The sequence below is a fragment of the Aptenodytes patagonicus genome, chromosome 3, assembly GCF_965638725.1.
Source record: "Aptenodytes patagonicus chromosome 3, bAptPat1.pri.cur, whole genome shotgun sequence".
Classification (NCBI taxonomy): Eukaryota; Metazoa; Chordata; class Aves; order Sphenisciformes; family Spheniscidae; genus Aptenodytes; species Aptenodytes patagonicus.
The window spans coordinates 17,611,133-17,637,742 of NC_134951.1; the positions used below are offsets into that span (position 1 = coordinate 17,611,133).

Consider the following 26,610-nt stretch of genomic DNA (forward strand, 5'->3'; position numbering starts at 1 on the left):
GGTGTGGCACCCATTTCTAGAGCATTGGCACTGTCCCCAACATGCATGCAGCCTTGCTCCTCAGTGTCACCGTATGCATGCAGTGCCGCTACCCATGTCCTTCAGCAGGCATCAAACCTCGCAAGTATTAATAATTCAGAAGGAAAGCAGCACAGGAATAACCACGGCTGTGCAACACTAACATGTAAATGAGCTGAGTTTATTTTATTTTCTCCAAGGAAAGCGTGTGTAGTGTTTGTGTTTTGTTCCTGGTTATTAATGGCATATTAAGGCGCAGTCATTGCGCTCACCTTTCCCTGAGGAACCAGCTGCCAGTGTTGCACCTGCTGCCCACGGCATCTGCTCAGCAGTGGAATCAATGATTTGCCCTGAAAAGGGTCCAGGAAAGTGTTGAAAAAAGAATAAAGAGGAAAACCATACGGGTTCAGCAGCAACCTGGCTCTCCGCTGAGAGGTTCAGTCATCGCTGCAGCCCCAGGAGCCGGGTGTTTGCTCGCACCAGTTGGGTCTGGTGGGAGGAGGAAGGGTCTCTTCTCCCACCACTGCTTTGCCATTGCACCTTTGCAATAAGGGGGGGGGGAGAGCAGAGTTCCCGCATGGCATCCCTGTGGGTGCTGGAGATGAGCAGCCTGCTGCTCCTGCCGGCTGCAGCAAGTGGGGGGTCCTGGTGTCCCCAAGAGGACTGCGCTCCCCAGCTCCATGCTGTGATGCTCAGCACGTGGCCTTTCCCCTGGCTGCTTCCAAAACACTTTTAAAAACACTCACAAAGATATCTTGCCCCTGGAGAAACAGCCCAAATGGAAGATGAATCCCAGCTTCAGGCACAGGATTATCTAGACCAGTTCTGTGTTTCTCCATAAGAGGGGATGGGCCAATATCCTAATTATATGAGTTAGCTGGCACCCTCCTCCGAGTCTGAGCACCTCAGCATTTCTCCAAACAACCCACTGATTTCCCTTATTGGATTCTTGCCCAGCTTTATTCACATATTCAGTTTAAGACCTGGGCGAGGAGTGCCCCAGCCCTGCTCCACAGACCCCCACCACCAGCTCCCACAGCCACAGCGCGGTGAGCGTGGGCTGTCCCTGCAGCCACCGCCACTGCAAAGATGTGGTAGAAAAGTTCTCAGAAGCAACGTAGGGTCCTGCAGAGGTGAAAAGGAGCAAACCCTGGTGACGCTGCCTGCCAGATACCTCCTTTGGACTTCTCAACCACTGAGGCGTGCCCAGCGCAGTACTGGCTACAACCCGAACCCCATGTAGGAAGAAGAGAGTGTTTCTTCTTGCATGTACCCACACTGGAGACACCAGCTAGACATGGCAGTCTGCATTTTCCTCCTGTGCAAACAAGTCAAGGAATGCATTAGAGGTGCTTCAGTACGCAGAAGAAATACGTGGCTGTTCTTGCCAGTGAGGACAGGCTGGAGCTTCTAGAACCGCGCACGGCCACACGGCTGGAACTTTAGACTCATAGAATCACAGAATCATGTAGGTTGGAAAAGACCTTTAAGATCATTGAGTCCAACCGTTAACCTAGTGCTGCCAAGTCCACCACTAAACCATGTCCCTAAGTGCCACATCTACACGTCTTTTAAATACCTCCAGGGATGGGGACTCAACCACTTCCCTGGGCAGCCTGTTCCAATGCCTGACAACCCTTTTGGTGAAGAAATTTTTCCTAATATCCACTCTAAACCTCCCCTGGCGCAACTTGAGGCCATTTCTTCTTGTCCTATCGCTTGTTACTTGGGAGAAGAGACCCACACCCACCTCGCTACAACCTCCTTTCAGCTAGTTGTAGAGTGTGATAAGGTCTCCCCTCAGCCTCCTTTTCTCCAGACTTTGCTGGAGAAAGCCTGGATTCAACCCTGGCTGAATCTGTAGCCACACTGGGCTTTCGGGATATTACTTTTTTCACTTTGAAACTAAAGAGCAAAATGCAAATAGCGACCGGGAAGACACCTGTGTCCCAACCTGGGAAAGACGATGAAAGTTTTCGCTGTGGGTGACTTTGACAGGATGGGACCCTTAGGCAGGACCTGTCCCCACTCCTGCTCTCTTCCGCAATGCAACTCCATTCCCACTGCCAGGGAAGAGCAGGCAGACACCATCACCGGGGAGAAAGAGGCTCCCTCGCTTACACCTCATTACCTGCAGAATGGCCTGGGTGACACGAGCAGGAACGCAGAGGCAAATGTCATCCGGGATGTAATTTGTTATATTTGCTATAATATTTCTGTGACCAACTTGGACTTGGAGTGTGACCTGCCTTGTGCGCTGAGTTTCATACTGCTGCATGTCAGATGCAGTTAAGGCAAAGGAAGCTGCCAAGGTCCTGGGCAAAACAGTACAGGAAAGGTAAAAAAATGCTGGAACAAGGTCCTGGAAACACAGCTGGGGAAGAGGTGGGCTGGCAGTGCCCAGAGGTTTAGTGCTGCAGCTCCCAGTGCCAAGGACCAGGCAGAGAAGACATCAAAGATGTGCTCAGAGCTGTAGCCCTACAGGCAGTAAGGGTTTGGGGGAGCTGAGGATGAACTGGGGTACCAGCCCTGACCCACCTGAGCCCCAGTAGCACCAAACACTGAGATGTGGGAACGTGCCTTGGGGATGAGCGAGGGGACCTTTCTTCTCCCCTTCAGGTAAGAGACAACTCCCTCTAGTAATAGCCCAACCAGTAAAGATTTTGTTTGGGATAAATTGTTCCTCCATCAGGAAAAGCCAGCCCACTGTCAGCCTCTTAAAATAACCCTCCCAACTGCTGATCATGGGCTTACCTTCACCTCTGAAGACAACAGACAGCCACCATGACAGCTCCTCGCCTCCTTCTTCTGGCCAGTGAATAGAATAGAATAGAATAGAATATTTCAGTTGGCAGGGACCTACAACAATCATCTAGTCCAACTGCCTCAGAAATTCAGGGCTGACCAAGTTAAAGCATGTTATTACGGGCATTGTCCAAATGCCTCTTAAACACTGACAGGCTGACCACCTCTCTGGGAAGTCTTTTCCAATGTTTGACCACCCTCTCGGTAAAGAAATGCTTCCTAATGTCCAGTCTAAACCTCCCCTGGCGCAGCTTTGAACCATTCCCATGCATCCTATCAGTGGATACAGGCAGAAGAGAACAGCATCTTCCTCTCCACTTCCCCTCCTCAGGAAGCTGTAGAGAGCGATGAGGTTGCCCCTCAGCCTTCTTTTCTCCAAACTAGACAAACCCAAGGTCCTGAGCCGTTCCTCATAGGACGTTCCTTCCAGCCCTTTCACCAGCTTTGTTGCCCTCCTCTGGACGCATTCAAGGACCTTCACATCCTTCCTAAATTGTGGGTCCCAGAACTGCACACAGTACTCCAGGTGAGGCCGCGCCAACACTTAATACAGCGGGATAATCACCTCTTTTGACTGGCTGGTTATACTGTGTTTGATGCACCCCAGGACGCGGTTTGCCCTCTTGCTGCCAGGGCACGCTGCTGACCCATATTGAGCCTGCTGTTGACCAGCACCCCCAGATCCCTTTCTGCAGGACTACCCTCCAGCCACTCCTCTCCCAATTTATACTTGTGCCCAGTGTTACTCCATCCTAGGTGCAGGATCTGGCATTTGGACTTGTTAAATTTCATCCTATTAATCATTGCCCAATGCTCCAATCTACCTAGATCCCTCTGCAAGGCCTCTTGTCCCTCAAGACAGTCAACAGCACCTCCCAGTTTAGTATCATCAGCAAACTTGCTAATGGTGCATTCAGCTCCTGCATCCAGATTGTTGATAAATATATTGAACAGGACTGGCCCTAGAATTGAACCCTGAGGAACACCGCTGGTGACCAGTTGCCAGCCTGAGGTAGCCCCCTTCACTACAACGCTTTGAGCTCTGTCCTTCAGCCAGTTCTTCACTCAGTGCACCGTGAATCCGCTCATCCCAGTTTGACAACTTGTCCAGAAGGATGCTGTGAGGGACAGCATCAAAAGCCTTACTAAAATCCAGAAAAACTACATCCACCACCTTCCCTTCATCCACTAGGCTGGTGACCTTATCACAGAAGGATATCAAATTAGTTAAACAGGACTTTCCCTTTGTGAACCTATGTTGACTGTGCCTGATGATTGCATTATTCTTTAAATGCCTTTCAATAGTGCCCAGTATGATCTTCTCCATAATTTTTCCAGGAACTGAGGTTAGACTAACAGGTCTGTAGTTCCCTGGGTCTTCCCTCACACCCTTTTTGCAGTTTGGAATAGCATTGGCTAGCTTCCAGTCAGCAGGGACCTCCCCAGACTCCCGAGACCTTTGGTAAATGATCAAGAGGGGTCCTGCCATAACATCCGCCAGCTCCTTCAGTACTCAGTGGTTTCTAACTTGTCTGGCATGGCCATCGATCTGGGATTAAACCAACCCTCTGGTGATGCACTGCCCACCACAGTGACCATGAGAGAGTGTTCAGAAGCATGTCCAGGTCCAAACCATCACACTTGATACAGACGGGCAACAGGTAAGGTCTGCTTCCAGGCACACAGCTCTCGGCAATGCAGGCACATCTCCAAAGCTTCTACACAGAGAGATGCTCTGATCTTATTTTTTCCTCCCGTTTCCTTCTTTTCCAATGAAACTTCTCCCCTCCCAAAAGAGATAATGGCAATTATCGGGTTCATCAGTAATATATCTGCCATCACGCAGCCTGGGGATCTCAAAATGCCAGTCTGCCCACTGGACCATTAAAGTCGATGGCTGTTCCTAACCTTTAAATACGAATAGAGGGTGCCCTGCATAATGGATTGGAGACCATCTGCCTGGTGGCTGCAGAAATGCTCACGTTGTTCTTCACAGGAGTTTATTACTCAGAGGCTAATGCTAAAAATACATTGCAAAGGGCCTTATTTAAAAACAAAGGGCTAATGCAAACCTGGCAACAGAGAAACACAAGACTGAATCCAAGCACCTCCACCACCCAGGCTGGAGTTAAGTTGCAACCAGACAGGCACTAACTTAATTTGAAAGGCAATGACATAATTCTGAATTAGCTTAACAGGACCTGCAATTCATACAGAAAAGTCTGAATTTATGTAGTAATTAGCCAGAGCTTTCAGAGTGCTAGGTATCTCTGTGATGAGAAAATAATTACATAGCTTATTAAAGTGAGGTAAAAATGGACCCGCTGATGGTTTTTTTTTGTGCTAAACTCCACTTTCACTAAGTTAGACTTTATTTTTGATTAAACATACAATTCACCAAAACACCAAAGTCACTTAACAAGTTGAAGTTTTCTATTAATCACTTGGACATCATTGTGCAAGTGATTAACCCCTCTACACACTAGCCCCTCCTTGAAAGACACCCCTGGAGCCCAACGAGCAGTAAAGCTCTGTGAGCTTTTCATTGATTTCTCCATCGGTTTTGAACTCTGCCTGGGTCAACTCTCAAACGACACATTCTGGAGGATGAGCCTGGAAATTGCTCTCCCCTTCTAGTCCTCGTTACCAGCCAGGGAAGCAGACATGTCCTCAGAGGAGTTCTTCAAAGCACAGCCAAGATGTTCAAAGTAACCCGGTGACTGCAGATGCACAACTTCAGCCTCTGAAGCAGGTCTGATTTTCTTAAGAGAGCTGCTTGGCAGCAGCAGGTAAAGCCCTTTCCAGTACTTAGCTGGCCTGTAATCAAAAGGTTCCCCATATCAGAAGCCACCTTTGAAAAGCTCAGCCTGGTTGGGCTTCAGAGCATCTCCCCGGTCCCCGGGATGCCATGCACGACCACCTTTTCTGGGCATCTTCCTCGCTTGCTTTCCAAAAGGTAAGCTGGGAGCGCCTTGCTCGCACACCCTGTGCCAGCCCCGGTCCGAAATGGAGCCGACCCACTTGAAAAGAAGAAACTCCGTAAAAGCTGGGAAAGCAGTGGGGGACAATCTAAAAAAATCAAACCCGGGACTGGAAAGTTTAATGAGGCAAAGAGAAAGGCAGAAGAAATTGGGCCGGATGAAGCAGGACACAATCCCAGTGTCTGCACGGGGCTGCTCAAGGGCTTGTCAGCCCGCAGCGGGCAGCAAACTCCATTGTGGATACCTTGGCACATTTCAGAGCAAAAATCATGAAGTCAAAGAAATGGGAATTTTTTGACCGCTAAAATTCAGACTCTTTCATTTTGTTTCTGCAAAACAAGGTCAAAATGAGCTTTTGTAAGGAGATTTTTTTTCTTGAAAATGAGAAGAGTTTGGGCTTTGTTAAACAGCTACTTAACTTGCTATTCACTACAGACAGACGTGGAAACCAGAAGAGGAGAGATGTCAGGAAAATGTGGAAAAGGTGACAAAAGTCCCACTTAGAAGAGGAGATGAATGATGATAGAAGAACTGCTGCATTTATGAATGCTACAGCAAAACAGTTTCTACATCCTTGGTACCTAAGAAAAGGATATTGTGCAATGCTTGACTAAAAATATGCCTGACTCATTTTATGATCGCACAAACAAGATTCAAATGCTGTGGTCCCTCTCAGAGGCACCATCCCGTGACAAAGGTCAGAGAAGTTTTTGCCCATTCTCCCGAGTGCAGAGAGATGCTGAAGTCCATGGTGGTCGATTCGCATCTAAACGTTGTGCATCTAAACAACTGCTACCCAGCCCGTACAAGAAGAGCCATTAGCATAAGAACATCTGCAGCATCTTTAACACCACAGCATCTTCTGGCAGCCAGCCAGCCAGCATGAACACAAATAGTCTGGAGACAGACTATAAGCAACCATGGAATTATTTTTTTTTTTTTCCCAATACTTTGCTTTTTTTGCTGGGCTCACCCAGAGAAAGCAGGCAGGCTTCTGATTAACTCTCCTTTCAGGGTTGCGCTCATCAGCAGGGTGTTGCGGTTGAAAGGACTGCTGTTTAATAGCTCAGATTTGAATTTCTAGGAAAAAAAAATGAACACACTTCTCTGCTTGGCAGCACTGACACGAGCCTGTATTGTAGACCGAGTCTGACCTAACAATGCATTTCCATTTGGATACTGCAACCATCTCTCTCTCTTTTTAATATTGAAGTATTAATACCTAACCACTACTAGGTCATTCTACACAGCAAAAATCCCTTAATTACATGTTTAACATTAACCTCAGGCCAAATAATTTGTTGATACTTTACTTTGCAGAGAGGACGGGCTTAAGGAGCTACCTGCAGACGCGATGAACACGGGGAAAACTGCTTTCCACGCTGCCAATGTCAAACGTTACTCTAACAGCACGTACCTGGTACCTGACAGGAACAAGATACTTCTATTTTTTAAATTCGTGGTCACAACAGCCCAGCCAGCGGGGCCAGCAGCTTTCCCTTTGGCGCCTTAAGCTGCTCCGCATCCAGCAGAAACGGAGCTGTCACCTTCCTGTGGTCTTCACCAAGGAATTGCCTTCACTCAGGACCCAGCTGGGACGGAGCAGGATCCCACAGGCACCCACAGGCACTAACACCGCTGCATTAACTCAGCCGCAACAGTGGGCTCCCAAAAAAACCTATGCACTTACAAGGCAACGTGTCTCGGGCAAGATGGGGACACGTTGGGCAGGCAGCCAGCCTCGTCCTTCCCCCAAATACGCGGTGCTAAGAACTTGTTGCATGTGTTAGACCAAGACAGGCAGTGACCAGAAAAGTAGTCTTTTATTTCAATTAATATTTCTTGGCATTAGGCAGATATTAAATAACACTGGAATGCACAAGACTATTAACATATCGACAGCAAAAGGGAGGAGGTGTAGCCAAGTCGAGAACAGCAGTGCGAGTCACATCACCTCGGGGCACTCAAAAGCCATTTAACGCAGCAACCACCAGAAAGTAGGACTCCACTGAGAAATACAAAATGGGGATGAACTCCTTTCAGGTCTTTTGTTAATACGGTAACATTGGAACGATTGACAGTAAAAATGAACAAATATTTGCATTCAGGAATTAAACAGAGTGAAATATCCACAAACTGCTAGTCATGCATTTCTTTTGGAACAGCAATTTGCTAATGCATAAATATCACAAAAAAACAATCTCCAAGATTTGAATAAATCACAGACGACTAGAAGAAACAAAGCTTGAATTCTATTTTATGCCTTAAATAGATGACCTAAATATTTAAAATTTTACTTCACCATATATATATAATTTATATATATATTAAAAGAAAGTAAAGACCATCAGATAAGTGCAAGCAATTTTCCTCAAAAAGAAAATTGGAACCATGCCCAGGAAAGCTGCTTTTTTTTCTTTTTTCTTTTTTCCTTTTTTTTTTGAACTTTCTACTCCATTCAGTCCACTTTTTTTTCTTCCACATAGTAATTTCTGAAGCAAAATAAATTATCTACCATCTGCTATGTCAGGTAAAAGTCCTACCTAGCATCTTCTCGGGAACTACTAGAACATCACCTTTCTTACGGACTAAGTGAAGTGGTATCTCACCAGCGATTTGAACTCTTTTGTAGCTGCATGTAAACATACCTTTCGATTAACGTTTAAAATGTGTAGACTGAATCGTAACATTATGGGGAAGCAGAAACGGAGCTGCCGAAGGAGAGCTGCACTGGTGTTAGTGAGGGGAGCGAGGGCTGGTTCGCTCGGACACACACACACACACGCACAATCTGGCAATGGGATCTTATTCGCGAAGTGTGGAGGGATGGTTGAGAAGGCATCCGTTTGCGAGCAAAGCTTGAAGGACACAAGCCGAGATTCTCTGTGCACACTGTCCGCTTTAATCAGAATTGACTTGCGCTACTGGGGTCGCACTGTAACAACCGCACAATGGAGGGATCGCTCTTGGCACCTTTGATGAACTCTTCCAGCGACAGTTTACCTGAAAGGGAGGAAAAACAAAATGGAAATAATAAAAAAAAGTCAGTTGCTGCTGCCACCGTCGCTGTAGCTTAAAAAAACCCTCCTCACCGAAGCAACGTATGTATATTTAATCTATTGCAAAGGCATCGAGGGGAATTTAGTGCAATGCACAGCAGCCAAATCCTACTCAAGCCCTTAAGCCCAGATGCATTTTTCTTCTGCAAAACAATCTAGCATAATAATTGTCATATTTTATTTAAAAAGACAGTACCAAATATAAAAACAACTGTTCTAATATCATTTGGCAGCTTTTTGCACAGAAGCAGACTGTACAAATTACATGACACATGAACACAAGGTATGGTACCTGAACACATGTACGCTTTGAAAATTACGCCCATATTACTACGACATTTTAAACCTAAATATCCCAAATGTCTCCACTTTGCATGCTCTCAGTTTGTTGTGAAGTGTAGGGCTGAGCAGTGATGGCTCCTCCTGCGCCTACAAGACACTTGCTGTGCCCTGTGGGGTGTACAGGAACGGGACCTGTTTCACGGGGCAGTGAGAAAAGCCAGGCTTGGGAGAGCCACCTATTGCCACGTGTCGCTTCTGAGTGTTCCTGGTTTATACGTCTTCGGTTTAGGTCAGAGGCACTGACTTGGATGGACCCTGTAACAGCCTGCGGGTCTGAAAAGGTGATCTCTGGAGGAGCAACCACCCCAGCATCCCTTGGCTGCAACAGTCCCGTGGCACAGCATGGCACGGCACAGTAAGGAGGAAAGGTCTCATCTGGTCTCCCACACCTCATCCTGGGGCAACCCAGCCTCCTGGCAGGTTTTTCCCGAGCTCAGGACCAGCCCCCTGCGCAAATGCCATCAGGAGCCCGTGAGCAGCCTCTGCCTTGCCTGCTATCACCAATACTCTCCCGCTTCAGCACTCTGAACCATGGCAGAAATAAGCCGTAGCAATATTAATGAGAAATGAAACAGTTTTCCCTGCGAACTGGAGGAGACAAGCATTTGCTGCGTCCCTGACACCGTGTCCGGTGATCTCCCATCTACCTCGTGCTCCCAGCACAGCCTACCCCGAGCCTCACACAACACCCCAGGGCCATCCTTACCCAACCCAAACTGCTCTGCTCGAGACAGGCAGGACCCACGCACGAATATCTTGCACTTGGCAGCCGCCTGCTGCCACTTTTGGACACGTGCCCCCAAAGGGAGGGAGGCACAATCTCATTGCACCGGTTTTCACCAGCCCCAGGATGCTCCCAGCCTGCCATGGGGATGGGGAGAGGACTGAGCACGGTGGCCAGCTCCCGAATCAAGGTTGAACAGGGAGGAAGGAGCAAACCTTCCTCTTGCAGAAATTACAGAAGCTCAAAAACCCATGGCACACTTCTGTCCTAATTTCTGGCTTTTAAGCTAATGTTCCCAAACCAAGTGTTTTCTTAAGTTTTTATCAGCCTGAAAAAGAGTACTCGTAACTATCAGGACATTTATTAGTTTTGCCCTCTCCTTGCAATACTTAAAAGCAAAGCACAAATCAAAATCTATTTGCAACATCCAACAGCCAGATGGGGAAGAAGAAACATTTCCAGCCACCAAGAACACACACGCTTCCCCATGCGCAGACTTTATTGCTTGGCACTGCATGGCTTGCAGGACTGGTATTTTACTGGGAATAGGATGACTTTATTTCAGCAACAAAGTGCAACAGGTGGAGGATGTATATAGCAGGTTTTGTGACCACTACTCTGTCGCACTTCTGCACATGCTGCTACTTTCCGCAGAACAAAAATACTTTAATCATGTTATTTTAGGGCCCTCCACATGTGAAGTCAGGGGATGAAGTGCTAGTTTTGATGAAGTCAAAGGTAAAATACTCGAGGACTTCAGCAAGGCCAGGAATTTGCCCCGGGGGCTGCAGCAGCAGATGCCAAAACGCAGCCGTAAAATTCTCTTAAATAAAAACCTTTCTATACATAAGACCGTATTTTTCCAGGTCTCCATATCTTAGCGCTAGAATCGAATCTTTGCTCCCACTGAGCACATCAGTAGGATACAGCTCCTGATTTTGACACGGGCAGCTGCCGCCTCGGCCACTGCCAGGGTAATTCCCAGGGAAAGCTCCACCTCGACCGGGACGAGAGGAAACACGTCGGCAGGCTGATGGGCAGAGGAAATTGCTCAACTTTGCCTATGTTTTTTGAGCCTAAGGAAATGAGTTAGCTCAGGTGGAGGGGTCGTGATGGGTACGCTGTCAGATAATTTATCAAGTGGCTCCATAATTGGCTCGGGAGCTGTTACATCCCCCCAGCGCGCACGCTGCAACAGAGTAAACACTGCAGGACCGTGTGTGACCATGCGTACATGTACACACGCCATAAACATGCACAGAAAATAAGTATTATGGACCCAGGGGAATTTTTGCGTTCAGGTACCCAACCACATCCCCAACCCGCATTACTGACAAGCCCAGGACTGCAACCCTATCAAGGGCAATGGGAGCAAAGCCTTGTGCCTAGTTTGTGCTATGCCCAGAGAAAATAACCCAAAGACATTGGACTCAGGGGAGTCACAGAGGATCCTGCTCCCCTCCCATCCCTTCGTCCCCCCAGCAGGAAAAATCTCTCACCCACTGCCCACTTATTCACCCTATTTGTTATGGACCAGAGATGCTCACCGAGGCAGGCAGAGACCAGAGGTGCCGGTGGGGTCATCCCTGCCCTCTACCCGCCCGCCCAAATTTCATCATCTGCTTCGACCAACACTGGGCTAGAAAACCTGTATTTCTAGAGCCTATGAAGGGGTGCCAGTGGAGATCCTACCATCGTTGTTTGTGTCCATCTGTCTGAAGATCTTGTCTGTTCGCTTCTCGGGAGTGGATTCATCTTCTGGCATTTTCATTACTGATGAAACCATTTTGTAGATTGCCTGAGTATTTAAACAACAAAAAAAAAAAAAAAGAAAAGAAGATATAGGAAAAACACAACCCAAACAATAAAGCATTAGGACTGAGAAAAAGAATTTAAGCCTGTAGCAATAAAAAAAGGCAGCTGGCCCTGGCAGGCAGCTGCGGGACTTTATAAACCAAAACAAATAGGAATTTCTGACTGCAGCTTTTTTTATTTTTCTTTCCTGTATTCATTCACACTTCAAAAGAAGCTCCCGCACCGCTGGGTCAGTTTAACTGAAAGTCAGGGTCTAGATTAATGTACGAGCAGGACTGAGCAAAAATACAGGAGGCAATGGCATGTAATTCTGTTTTCTGCAACTGCGCTAAGCCATCGCCTCTTCGGCTGGCTCTCAACATACACTCAGTTACGTGCATGCGTGTGGGGTGTTGTATGGATTACAGGTGAATATGAATATATAGGAATAGGGGTTGTTTTTCTTTGTGGATGGATAAGGAAAAGCATTTTCAGACTTACAAGAATGTGAATAGAGACGAGACCTCGTTAGGACATCTGCAGTCCTAGCCTTCCTCCTAAATTATCCCTGCTCAGCCACGAGGACCAACGGCTGGGGCACTGGCTGGATGCATTGCATGCTTCCCAGCGCCCCTTGCAGTGCACTGGAGACACCTCTCAGCTGCAGATCTGATGGCAAGCAGCCCACTGCTGAGGCCGAGTCCCAGCTGGCACATGGGGCAGGGGCACAGGGGGCTCTGCCCCACACGCCCCCCCAGTACAGCCCATGGGCTACGCGCCCCCAGCCTTTGGGAGACAAAGACATGCTACAGCCTTTCATTTGGAGCTCACATTGACTCAGACTTGAAGTTTCAAAGTATTAATTTTGAGATTAATCAGGTCAGTAAAATTTGCATTTAGGGTTTTTTGATCCCATCAACACCCCACTAAGAAATCCCCAGGGAGAGCTGCAAGATTTTGGCTGTGGGCCAGTTGTACAGCACCCTGTTAGTCTCTTGGGCTCTTTCCTCATTTGCACCTCGTAGGTCCCACCATGGCCCCCAGCGTCGTTTTGGGGCCCAGGAGCCTCCCTGGGGCAGGAGGGACCCAACTCAGCAAACCCCTCATCTCCAGCTCCAGCTGTCTCAGGGTGAAGAGGTTACAGCAACATGAATAAAATATAAAATAGAGACAATGCCTCACCTGCACTATTTCTAGCATTTCCCCACGGCTGATGTACCCGTTGCCATCCAGGTCATACATACTAAACGCCCACTTCAGCTTCTGTTCCAGCTTGCCCCGAGAGGTGACGCTCAGGGCGATGATGAATTCCCTAAAGTCAATCGTCCCGTCGCCGTTGGTGTCAAAGGTGCGGAAGACGTGCTCCGCAAACTTCGATGCATCACCATAGGGGAAAAAATTTGCGTATATTTTTTTGAACTCTTCCACAGTCAAATGTCCCGTCGGGCAATCTTTTAGGAAGCCCTTGTACCACTCCTGCAGCTCGTGGTCTGTGAACTCAGTGTTCTCGCGCAGGTCCTGGAGCACCTCAGGGCGCAGCTTGCTGTTCTGCTTCCCCATCCTCTTCTGGATCCGGGTTCAGTGGCTGCAAAGCGAGAGAGCATCCGCCTGAGCTCCGGCCCCACTCGGCGGAGAGGGGCTGGGGGCAGGCAGAGCTCTGCAGGAAACGCAGACCCTGACTGGGGCAAGGGGGAAAGAGGAGAAAAAGGATGCTATAAATCACTAGGAAAATATCTCATTTCATCTGGCCTCTTTTCCTCTCCGCTAGGCTCTCTCAGTTACTAGTATGCCACGGAAGGACAAGGGAAGGCAGTTTGGGAGGGACTATTTGGGAAATGTTAACCCTTATTATTAATCCTTATTATTTGGGAAATAATAATCCTCATTATTTTATTTCTCTGCTACGATCCCACTCCTCTATCATATGGCTTGCAATGCCCAGGTCTGGATCCCAACTCTTGACCCACCCCAACAGGCTGATCTGCTGTGATGACCGAGCGGGAAGGGACAGCAGCAGTGATGGAAAGTAAAATCCATCTATTCAAAAGTGAAAGTAAGCCGGGATGAAGCGAGGGGCAGGAAGGGCAGGTGGCTCTGTGCCAGTCGTGTTTGCATCGTCCAGATGCTCTTTGAAACCCCTTGGCTTATGGAGCATCTCCTCCCTCCTCCCCTGACAGCAGCACCGGCACAAGGGACTTCATCCTTTCCAGCAGATCGCGACCCTCTGCCTCCCTGAACAAGCAGAGAAAAGGGCTTTTTAAAGCAAAATGTTTGGCAAAGAAACTCCTTCCAGGTTTACTGGGGTTTGTACTTTTATATAAGCTTATTTGGTAAGTTCAATATTCCCCAATCTGGGCACACAAGGCCACTTCAACCTCAGGATTTTATCAGGATTTCAGGAGGGGGCTGGGTTTGTCCCCTCCTTTGGCAGTGCCCGTGATGCGTGGGTGACTGCGCAGGTGAGGCTGCCCAGCAACGGGAAAGCTCCTTCAACAAAATGAAAGATGGTCAATCTGCACTTAGGAAACAACAGGGAAAAAAGATACCATGATGTATTTTTGGCTTTTATTCCTTTCAGCCTTTCACGGCTTGCCAGCAATACCAAACCGAGCTGCCAAGCAAGAGGCTGAGCTGCATCTCCTTCCCCAGACTCAAGAGGTTTATTCACAAGCTTTGCACAAACTCACATCCAAACCCCTGTGACTGGTCTGGCATAAATGACATTTCTCTGCACAGTCTGTTCTGCCACTGTTAGGCTCGCTCACAGCTGGTGCAGAAGGCAGGTTAGCAACGGGCCTACTCGGAAACTGCAAGAGCTGAGCAACAAAGCGTGCAGAGACCGGGGAAAAATGTAACAGGGGCTAAGCACTTCCCAGAGAGTAAAAATTCCAGGCATGCATAAGAACCTAAAAAAAAAATAATGTTAAAGGTCAGCAAAAAATAAGTTGCTCTACAGCAGAGATTTTCAACAGCTGAATTTAAGCTCGTTTTATTTGTATTCCACTTAGTCTCTGCGTCGCCTCAGCAATGTAAAAAAATCCACATCCTGCTCTGTGGCTTAATGCTCAGAGACAAAAACCAGGCAGCTGCTCATTAGTACAATGCATCGGGCTTAACGGAAAACTATGTTATCATTAGCACTTCTGTTTTCTAGAAAAGCTGCCAATATTTCAGCTCCAAAGCTTTATTTTTATCCATTATATTGCAGAGTTTTCTCTGGGCCCCTGACACACCTCTGCTTGCTCCCAACATGCAGGGATGCTACAGCTCCCAGTCCCTGCCAGCATCAGCCCTAGGAGAGCACTGGGCTGCCCTCCAGTTGAATCATGAACTCCCAGCTGTTCCCGCTGCCTTTCCATCTTTGAATCTCCCCTGCTCCAGATATTCATCCTTGTGGTGCTGAAGGCAGAAAACACAATATTCTACTCTGCTGCAGTCAATTTGTAGAAAACAGTGGTTGGAGCAAATAACGGATCGACCATGGTCCTTTTTTAGGAGCAGAAATTGTAACACTACATTTCTGTCCTTGGGCGAGGAGGTGCCTTTGGATCCTGTCCTTCAGTGAATCCCCTTGGCTTCATGATGCCCAGTCCAAAAGCAGTTCCTGCCTCGCTGGCAGCTGTCTTGGACTTCCCTGGGAGAGGGGCAGGAGGAGCAGCAGAGCCCGCTTAATGCAGGAGCTGGACTTTAAGCAGAAATAAACTCAGCTTTAATCACACGCAGGGTTGGGGAACACATGGTAAAACTTCCAACTGGCAGTTAAAAAGAGTTTGAAAAGTTTAATGACATTTCTCCCTGTTCCTATAATACCTTTATTATTCCTGTTCCCTTAAAAATAGAGGCCCCTAGACAACAGAGAGGTAAGATGTTAACTTCATTTATTAGACTTCACTACTTCTACTAGCAGGAAGATATATCCTGTTATTTGGACGGATGCTCATTTAATATCAGCTTCAAAAGCTTTACATTCAAGTAGTCTTTGCATTCAACAAGTTACAGGTTATTTCAACCCTTCCTCCTCTTGTACATCTTTTTATATCAGAGAAGTAAGGTGCAATGCTCTGAACACAACCCTTTTTTGCATGTGAGCTTTCTGAAAGGCTTCATAATGTGTTCAACCCAAATGTAACCCTGCAGTTGTTGTAACCAATTTGTTACGAATAATTAAATAACCAACATTAATTTATTAAAGCCCATCTAAAAAAACCAGCTTCGACGTGAATTGTGTTGCAGGTAGCTCCTCCAAAACGAAATGCCTAAATATCTCATTAATCATGACAGCAACCCCTGCTGCTGGCATCCAACTGACATTTCATTCGATCGCTATAAAACGCTTTCATCAAATCACTTTCCAGAGGCTCAGCGGCTGATTTAGCCACAAGACCACTGGGAGGATGGCTGCTAATGGAAATCACAGGGAGTGCGTCTGGGATGCTCAGGTCAGTCCTGTGATTAGGGCTGTGGGTTTTTTTTTAATGAGCCTGTACCAGCCAAATCACTCGCTGCAGTGGGTGTAGAAGGCAAGGGAGGAGAGACATCCTTGCACCCAGTGTTGCCCTGGGCAGTCAGCAGAGACCTAGCTCCAACACAGCCTGCCTGTCCCTCATTTCCCACCACACCAGGGTGAAATCCAGGGAAGTAATGCCACACACATTGCAGTGAGATCCGTCCCTGCTTAGCGTGATGAGCAAAAGCCCTCAGAGCATCCGGCACTATCATGGCAGTAAGAAAAATAATCACAGGAATGCCCTTGAGGTGATCAGACAAGGAAAAGCTTCAGTTGCAGACCAGTAGACTTCACAAGTATATCACTGCTCATGAAAGCGATGCTCAGTCATGTAAGGCTCAAACAGGGGGAAATGCAGGTGCATTTTTCTTCCAGTTTCACACCAAAATTTTTGTTAAAATTATACTGTGCTGCTGCCTGCCTGCAATAAGCTACATCCAGCCAGGCTAGAAACTGAGATGCCAGAGAACTCCTACCTGAATATATCCTCTGTCCTTCTAGGCTCACCAAAAATAAGCAATAATGTCATAGCAAAAGCCTAGCAATGAGAAAAAAGGTCTTTTACTGAGGCCAAGATGCACACCAGTTACGCAGCACTACGGTGAGTAACTGTAGCTAAAGTAGCAATTCTGTGTTTTTACCAATAGATGGACTGGTTGTCAGCATCCACGCACTGAAGCATTTGAAATACTTCTAACAAAGCTACTTTTACATGAACTCTCCGTCAACCACCAGTTACAGCGGGTAGAAGCGTTCTCCGAGCACATAAGCCAGAAAGCCAGAGATCAACCCAGCTTTTTCACTGCAAACCTTCTGAAGGCAAAAACCCCTTGAACTGAACTGATGGGATCCTCTTAGTGCATAAGTTACAGCTGCAAAAGGAGGAATGACTCCTTAGAGATGCACTTCCTTGTGCAAACCCACTTGCATACTGATTTAGTGTTAATAAAAAGAAGAAAACTGATGAAACGCCTGTCTGTAGGACAGAGGTGCTCTCCAGCAGAGAAAGTGCAACAGAGAAATAGAATAAATAGTCTTTATATTATCTGAGCTATCTGCTTTGCAGGGGGAACTCTAGCACCATTTCTCTTGCAGTGCTCACTTATAAAACAGAACAAGTGTGTCTGAGATCTGTTACGGTCCTGAAGCTGTAGCACAGTGCCTCTGGGACTGCAGAAGCCCAAACCAAATGAATAGCATAAGCCAGGCAGCAAATATTGCTCTAAGTTGGTCTGAAATGCAAGAACCATTCCCATAGGGGTAGAAGATTTTTTATTAAAACACCTAAAGCATCAGATCCTTCACTGATGCCTTCTGCCTGGGGATGCAGAAGAAGAGACAAAAGGACTTAGCCCACAGGGACCTTGTGAGCATCATGTTAAGAAAGGCTTTGCTTGGAAACACTATTTTACAGTGATGGTGGTGAAACACTGGCATAGGTTGCCCAGAGAAACTGTGAAGTCTCCATCCTTGGGGATTCTGAAAACCCAGCTGGACATGGTCCTGGGCAATCTGCTCTAGCTGACCCTGCTTGAGCAGGGGGCACGGACTGGATGATTTCAAGAGGTCCCTGCCAACCTCAACCATTCTGTGAAACAGCCTCAATATCCTTTTTCCCACGGCCAGGTGAAGCCAAGAGCCACGAGGAGGTCCTGCTCCCCTGGGACAATTCAGCAACCATGGTGCCTTGTTCTGAGGCTGTATTTTTTAAAGTTTGATCCTTGTATTAAAAAAAACAAAACAAAACAAAAAAACCACAAAAACCCACAGGTAGTCCAAATAAAAGCCTCAGTCACTAAAGATCTGTGCTGCCACGCTTCAGGAACACACTCTCGGGAAAAAAATGTTTTGGGCCCTGGTATCACCAGCACTCACCAACTCAGTCAACGCACAGATGTATTTAAGAAGACTCCAGCTCCCGTGGGCCAAGCTGCAAGAGGGAGACAGCTTCTCGGGCACACCAGCTAGCAACAAATGCCTAGCGGTTAGAAAAGATCATGTAGCAAATAGGCTGCAAGATGGGATTATAAGGACATCCTCTGGACCATGCTTTGCCCAGGGCCGGTCAACGGGTCTGATCTGAACTGGGAGGGGAAACGTGCAATTACATGGGCCTGGGACAGATAATGAACTCTGGAGTAAAGAGCAGATTTTGTTACGTGTTTTAATGCCAGTATCCTAAGCAACGGGCATTGCAACAGAGAAGGCACAGGATATACAAATACGTTGCTATAGATATCTGGTCCTGCCTGGTAAACTCATGTGAACTTCTTTCCTGCCCTGTGGCAAAAGCAGCGCCGACGCTTGCACACCAGCTACTGCAGCACCCACTTTGTCTTCCCAAGCTGTAGACTCGGGGCCAAAAGTAACACCTTTTTATAAAGTTTGAAGTGCAACAAGGAGTATCTTCACCTCTTGAAAAGTTAATAATAGAAGCAGCGAGACAAGAGAAACCTCAATCAGTAATGCCGCGTAAAATTCAAACCCTGCTGAAACGCTGCGTGGTTTGAGATGCAAAAGGCTGGTGTCAAGAGGAGCTGAAGCTCCTTCCTCTGCTGCCTTCAGGGGAACAGAAAGAGAAACAAAACCTGACAAGCAAAGAACAGACCTTACTAAATAAATAAACGGGCTTTTAAAATTTTTCATTTTCAATGACTAATCACTCTTTTATTTAAATGAGTAACATTGCTTACTTGCAACTTATTTTCAAGTTAAATCCTTTTCAGAAGGTTATTAAAAGAAGTGGGGGAAGGGGAAGGACCACCCCCTGTATCACCCACATTTTCAGTTACAGAAAACTCAGTAACAATTCAGGTATGTACATTGAACGTCCTTCCGAAAGGCGCAGTGAATTGGTGACAGACCTCAAGCCACCTTACTTTGTAAGTTTATCCATAAACACGTACCCAGGAACTGTGTGGTCTTGAAAACCCGATTCCATGTGTGGGATGAAAACCCATTATAGATAACCACCTACCCCCAGCTTGCCAAAGATAGATGTAAGTACAAAGGCTCCAATCCTGCAAATAGCTATGTGAGAGGAATATTTCCAGGCTGGCACATTAATTTCATGGAGTCAGCTGCAAGGGCTGAAACCTAAGAAATTAACTTCTAGGTCTCTGGATTGCTCCTGTCTATTGAAGTCACTTTACTTGGGATTATATCCCTGATTTACAGGGAAAAATCAATTAGTCTCTGACATCGAGCATCAATGCATTAACCAGAGAACCATTTTATGTTTGAAATATCGGTATGCAGTGCAGAGGCATTTGCAGATGATAGCGGCAGTATCTTCCCAGCTGTTGCAGTCACTGCAACGAGCCGGGGCATGCTGGTACCCGCTGCGCCCGCCGACACTGATCCCCATCACCAGGAGGTGAGTTTGCCGTCAAGGGCATGGTTACGAATTCACTGCAAAGAAACAAAAGAACCACAAAACACCCCCAAATATTCATGTATTGCTGCTAATGAGGAAAAAAAAAGAGACCTGCATTGGGACCAGAAAAGTGGCAGTTCCTCAGGGAGCTCTCCATAATGTTCCCCAGCTCAGGGAGGAGAGTTTTTTACTGTAAAGAGCAAATATTCTCAATGCAATAAGAAAAGCACAGAAATATTTTGAGTAAATTAGGAAATTGGGTTAATTTGGGTGGGAGCAGATTGGGCAGCAATGCAGCTTGTGATTACAGACAGGAAAAGAAAATCATGAGTGGATTTTCCTTGTCTCCTCCCTTTGCCCCTTCCTTTTTTTGTTTAAACAAAACCAAGGGAGAAACAGCCAGCCCTATTTTGTCTTCAGATGCTGTGCAAAGTTGGCAAGGCTTAAAAAAAAAAAAATATTACAGTTTGTTTACACAATATTACAGAGCAAGGAAAACATGTCAGCACAATGTCTTAGCGTACAAGTCTTTTTCGGGGAAGGCTGCGTTGCATGAGGAAAAACTCACATCATGTTCATTGAAGATACTATTGTGATATAGAATTTTAAATAAATCTCTGAGTGCAGGCCTGCAGGACAGGGAAAGGTGCCTGATGTGAACCGGGAAACCAGAGAGAACTTTGCAGCCTCACAGTTTAGAAAGAGGGAAAAAAGTGATAAAAATCAGCACAAGGCCTTGTACTTTTAACATAATTAAAACCACAGAATTAGCACAGTTGGGCTGTCTTGTCATTGGATATTAAAAGTTTCATATGATGCATTTATTTAATTGATGAGGGTAAATCACATCCAGCTTCCCACCCTTTCCCTGCTGGCCATCCCCAGAAAGCTTCCTTAACACAGCATTTCTGTGCAGGGGGTCAGTGGAAGGGGCAGCAATGCATCCCAGGCGCTGCCCAGCGAGGTGAGATACTCTGTGCTGCATCACATATTGAGCACCCTGCTACACTAGTGGAGACGCAATGTATCAGCCTCTTTTCCTCTTCTGGTGTGCAAAGCCACCTTCATAAAGTCCCTAAAACATTAAAGGATTTTCAGTGGCGCACTGACTTCTTAGGACTCTTGTTTGCTTGCATTAAGGGATGCCTATGTACTGATTTGAGGGACAAATACGGGTTGTCTTCCCACTTTTTACATAGCTGTCCTCTCTACAGAATAATGACAGCCCTAGGAGAAAGGAAGCTGGATTAAATTCCAGAAGAGTTAGCCAAAATATGGCAGCATCAAAAGCCAGCCAACTGCACCTGAGCAAACCCCGTAGCATCAGAGCCATTCACGTGCAGAAGATGGAGAGTTTGGGGACAACGATGCTTGCTAAAGAGACATGACAGATGATAATCAGTCCTCAGAGGCTGGTCTGCAAGACCATCCTCACTGCTAATGATGCCTAAATGGAGGGGGGGGGGGGGAAGAGATCAAGCTCTGACATCCTTCCCCAGCTGCAGGTACTGTGCTGAGATACAGGGCTTGGAGGAATCAAGGGGATTTCAGGGTAGCTAATTTGAAACAGGGAAGAGAGGAGAACTGGGTTTGTTTTCAAAGAGCGGAAGTAAACTTTCTTTTTTTTAAAAAAGCATTATTTAGCACAGGTATGCTTAGGAAAAAGATGCTGAAAAATGTGATTTTGGAGATATGCTAACTAGCTACCTTTAACAAAAATTCAACCGACATTTATTTAGATGCTTAATTAAAAATACTGAAACACTGTGAGGAATAAAATCTACCAAAAGCGAAAGACTGTTTTTCACTAACATTTTCATCCACCAAATACACAACTATTTCTACTACTACCCCTTTTTTTTTTTCCAAAAATCTCAAATCTAATATAAATGCATCCATCTATTTTATTAATCTAGCTTTCTAAATGAGCATTTTTACACAGATCATCACTTTAAAATAGCACAAAAGCCACTGGTTAACATCTTTGTATAATACACTTCACTAAACCAAAATTCTTCTGAAAACACTGTTCTCTTTCTCCTTCAGTGGCAACCACTAATGATAGTAATCTAATTGTTTCACACCTTTATTTTCCTGTTTGCTGAATGAAAAAGACGCTGAAGTTAAAAATCTAAAAGCAACCCTAGTGTTTAACTTTTTTTGCTTGCAGAGGTGTAAAAACCCTGTGAAATAAAAACTCTGTAAAATAACTACACGAGAACAGCATCCCACCAGTAAGGAAGGAACCTGGTTCCACTGGATGCAGCAATTCAGGCAGCAGGAGACCCAATCTTCTGCTGGTAGGAATCAGCCCAAGCTCTACGCTAGCTGAGGATATTACTCAAGTCTGGGTGCAGGTGACTGTACCAGCCTCAAGGATTTTTTAAATTTATTTTTGAAATCAAGGAGACAAAAGTGCAGAGACTACTATCACACATGCAGGAAAGCCACGTACCCAGCACACATCTGGACAAGAGCATCACATGAGGAATGCAATGCGAGGTTCATGCTCAGGTTAGTATCAGGACAACCACAAGCCTTCATGCCTTGAGAACGCGATGCCAAACACCTCATATTGAATTATAGCAAAATCTGTGCTGGGATGCGAACAACCATATGGGGCAAACTCCTGCTGTCCTCCTGGGATGGCACGGTCTGCCCACGCCAAGGCACGGCGGGGCGGGCGGCTCCCCACAGGCAGCGTGTGCAAGGGCATACATGGGGGTTTGCCCAAGGCAGCATCTCGGTCGTGTGAACTTCAGACCTGGTGGTTGCAGGGATGAGCGGGGCATTGTTGTCCCTGTTAGGTGGATCCTGACCATTTTCCATACCCATTGCAGAGACGAGAAGGACATCTTTGCTTGATCAGCGGTGATATGACAGACTATCTCTCCGGCCACGCACGATGCTCAGTGATACTGAGTAATACTCCCTCTTACTTAAGTTTCCATCATTGAAAATGGGAGAAGTTCTCCAGAAAACAGGAGACATCGGGTTATGTTGTGACTAGTTCCCGCAAAAGCAGTACAAAGATGGACAACACCCCTTCGCTGAGCTGTGAGGGACCGTACTTGCTGGACTCTCCCACCACCTGAGTCCATGGCAAGCAGTGGCTGATGCAAGCAGGATGGCAGGACACCTCCAATCCCAGCCCATGCGCTAAGTAGTTGCAACTTGCATTACTCCTGAACACTTGACAGTATAATTTGCTTTTAAGTGCATTCACTATAAATTATGCAGAAGAGCAGTATGACTGTCTGAGGAAAAGGGAGTGCTCCATATCAGAGGAGACAGCTGAAGACCCCTTGATCCAGACACACGACAACATTTTTAGGGCCACCAAGAACAGCCCTATGAAAATCCTTTCTCTCCTCTGGCATTTCTGCACGGCATTCAACACTCGAATGCAAATCATCTCAGAAGCAAACCATGCAATCCGCAGTCAAGACATCACTTTTTTCATTAACCTCCACCACGGGGTTCCATCCCCAGCAATATCCACACCAAATGTGCTTCTCTGAGCGCTGCGGGTGAGGGCTGCCTGGAGCTGAGTCTCTGCCAGCAGCCTGAGCAAGGCAGCAAATGGAAAATCAAATCATGCTGAATTTTATATTTCTATCTAAGTGATGCCATTAGTGGCCAAATGGGTGTATTTTCATCCGTAACTGGTACAGTAACAGGAAGGAGATGCGATGGGTTTGAAGCAGGAAGCACCCCAACAGGCGTGGGATGAGAAGAGCTGACCTCCACCTGAGACCACCCATGGGGCACATCCTGTCCCACCACCTCGGTGCTGACTCGGTGAAGGTCTCGACTGGAAAAACAGGAAATGAGTGCCTTCTCTCAACAGCGACGTCGAAGGTGGATGTTCATGGGGGGAGAAGGGGATGAGGGAGAAAACCCACTCCTGATACCACCTAAAGGTCTCTCTTTCAAATGGCACTATCTTCATGAACTTTGTTTTAGCAAAGGCAAAAAAAAAAAAAAGGCACGGTTTTAACATGTCAGGCCATGGACAGATAAACTCTTCTGGGTCTGGCCACACCAGGATACTGACCTCAGCCACTTTTTGATCTTTTCATTTATTACTCTGGTCTCTGAAAAGACCCTAAGCTATACCTGGTATCAACTACTTGTCAGCTGCACTTCTAACAGGGCTACAGAAAATCCTACTAAACCAAACACTTTCACCAACTTCTGCATCTTTCACAAACCAAGATCCATGCTAGCCACCAGGCTGTCATTTTTTTAATCTCCCTTCCCCAAGGGTGACATATCTATTTTCCTGGAAATTTTCAGCAACTTTTCTGCATGGGGAGAAGGTATTCTGTGCGAGAAACCATGTCAACAAGGCCCTTCCGTAAGTGCAACATTTGCATACCGTCAACACAATAATTCATCATTTATTTTTTCCTCTTGAGAGGAACAGGAAAAAAGTGTTTAAAGGACGTGGCAGTGGCTAAAAGGAGGGCTACACTGGTGGAGGATGGTGCACTAATTGGAAGTTTCTGAAGTGATGCCTTCTCCCAGGGTGTGCAGACATCATCTGTCAGCACACAAGAGCGAGGCCGCTTCCCTTTGCTTTGAAGCCTGCTAACAGCTTTTTGCTGGCAGTATGTATGTTGAAAAGGGAAAGCCAGTGAATATACCACCTTCAGGGTCAGGGGAGTCAGCTCCAAAACTGATGTAGATGTTTGGAGTCACATTGGCATTGGGGAAGAGGTTCCTGCCAGAGGAAGGTGAAGCTTTATCTGCTCAGCTGAAGGCAGTCCGGACCATGGAGGCATCAGGTAGATATTCCAGCTGATGCTCTGCGCTGGCTGAGCCTCCTGTTCAGCCTCTTCTCTCTCCCCTCTGCAAACACAGGTACGATCCTGCTGCTGGACTTCCCTGAGATACACCCAGCACAACAGAAATAGTCCCACATTTCCCCCCCATGCTCTGAAGAGAGTAGGCAGTACCTTAAAAGCATTTCAGGCCCTCGCATCCTTGTGGTTAACGTTTTTTTTTTTTAGCTTCTTGACCCTCTATCGCAGAGATCATGACTTGTCAGATTTGATCTTGAGACCTCCCTTAAGTTTCACAACTCAAACACAGCAGCAAGCATCAATCGGGCTCCCAAAGGAAGGTCAACCCCCATATTTCCTCTCTGCAGCACCAACATTTCCAATTGCAGGAGGGGTGGTGGGGCAGGGCAGACAGATGGACATTTATATATCCAACAGCCCAGCCCAGGACACAGCTCTTTGGCATTTTGGTGCTGAAACCTTCTGTTTTGGAGAAGGAGAGGAGCCGCAGCTGAGGATGACCCTGTTGAATGACGGTGCGTCGCCCCGGCATGCTGGGTTTTGGAGTGACTCCAAGCAGGGTGGGACTGTAAGGAAGTGGACAAAAGCTTTGGATAGAGATCTACGGGGAGGAAGCGCTTCCTACTTCCTATACTCCACAGAAAGGATGAGGGCTTTAAATAACCCTCCTCCTGAGCCCTGCTGAGGACCAAAAAGGTTGCTGCTGGAAGAAAGTTCTATCTGGCTGGAACCTGGCTGAAGGCTGCCGGGCGTCTCCCAGGGGATACGGCCGCCCTGCTGCTGTTTCCACCATGTCGGTGGGAATGGGAAGGCTGCCTGCAGTCCTGGCATGACCGGCACCATCCAGATAAAAAAGCCCGGGGAGAGCCCGGGACAGGGCACTCAGCTCCTCCACCAAAGGTGCGAAGCCAGATTTGCCCCCCGAGAACATCCTTTGCTGAAAAAGGAAAATCAAGAAGCTACATTTACACTTTGCAATGCCACCTCGACATCACACTATTTCTCAGCCCCATTTACCTTTTAGCCCTTTCTTGTATGCTCCATAGGGCTGCAGCAGCCCCTTTATTCTGACAGATGGAGACACTCAACCTGCTCCATCCATGCCTCCCAGCTCCTTCCCTCCCTCCCGACCTCTGCAGCCACACCGGACCTTCCCCCCCACTCCTAATGAATACCGATGGAATATTTACTTTGCTTGGATGTAACAGAATCAGACCCTAAATACAGTAATACATATTTACAGACCATCCAGATCTTTTCTCTGTACAGTCTTGCATCAGTTATCTTACCTGTCCATTTTTAATGTATATATTCAGTTGTCACACCTCTCGCCTGCCCTGTTCTCCACCCCAAGCGTCAGACCGCAGGAAGAAGCCTGTTTATCATTTTTCAACCCATCCTTAGTGTGCTGGAGCACCCGTTGCCTATTAACCCAAGAGAAGACGACTTGTGCTGTGCCAAAGTTGCTTAAATCTACATCTCGGATATTTTCAATGGGCTGGAAGATTTAATAAAGGAAAATAAGGGAGAGTAGGAAGGAAACCACAGGTTTGGAAAATATCAGGCTAGACAGATTAAGAAGCAATGCAGAAAAATATGCTCCAAATTATATTCTTAAAACAAAAATGAAGATATAGGCAGGTCGGAAACAACCGAGTTGTGCACACATTTCTGCTACAGTCTTTGGAAAGAAATGGCATTGCTTTGAAATGGGATTGAATAAACAAACTTCACCTTCCTGGAGGAAAAAATTAGTTCATGAATGGCTTTGCACAAAGCAATTACCCACTGGTTTGGAACAGACGTCTGTGGTTTTGACCTGCCAAGATAGCCATCGAAACTGCACTTGGTCCAAAACTGGGAGAAATAAAGTTATCAACTCCTCCGCGGTTTTACAAGGGAGAGAAAGAGTCAAAACTATTTCTCATAGCAATTATCTGCCAGGTTCTGGGTTCACTGGACAACAAAATGCGCTCAGTAAATGTACTGTTGTTATAAAACTCCTGGGTTATCTCTACTAATTCATATTATGGCAATACGGTGAGCACTCAGCTGAGAAGGCAGCTTTGTTGGGCTGAAATTATACAAAGTGCAGTAAGAAACAGCCCGTGGCAGCACCGAATTCACAGCCAGGGGTGAGAGGGGCAGGCCCGCCCGAGCACCAGCCCTGGAGAGGCAGCATATCCACCACGGGCA

General features: G+C 46.7%; 1 protein-coding gene across 4 annotated transcripts in view; it reads right to left on the reverse strand.

Moving 5' to 3' along the window:
* Nucleotides 1–7,608: 7,608 nt before the first annotated feature.
* HPCAL1 (hippocalcin like 1) overlaps nucleotides 7,609–26,610 on the reverse strand; it is an 83,914-nt gene continuing 64,912 nt past the window's right edge. For all 4 annotated transcript variants that reach the window (XM_076332790.1, XM_076332792.1, XM_076332789.1 and 1 more), the window contains 3 exons: nucleotides 12,906–13,308; nucleotides 11,622–11,727; nucleotides 7,609–8,807 (listed from right to left, as the gene is read on the reverse strand). In XM_076332790.1, the coding sequence (XP_076188905.1) occupies nucleotides 8,710–8,807; nucleotides 11,622–11,727; nucleotides 12,906–13,283 (582 nt within the window). In that variant the 5' untranslated portion in view covers nucleotides 13,284–13,308 and the 3' untranslated portion in view covers nucleotides 7,609–8,709. The remainder of the gene's footprint in view (nucleotides 8,808–11,621; nucleotides 11,728–12,905; nucleotides 13,309–26,610) is intronic.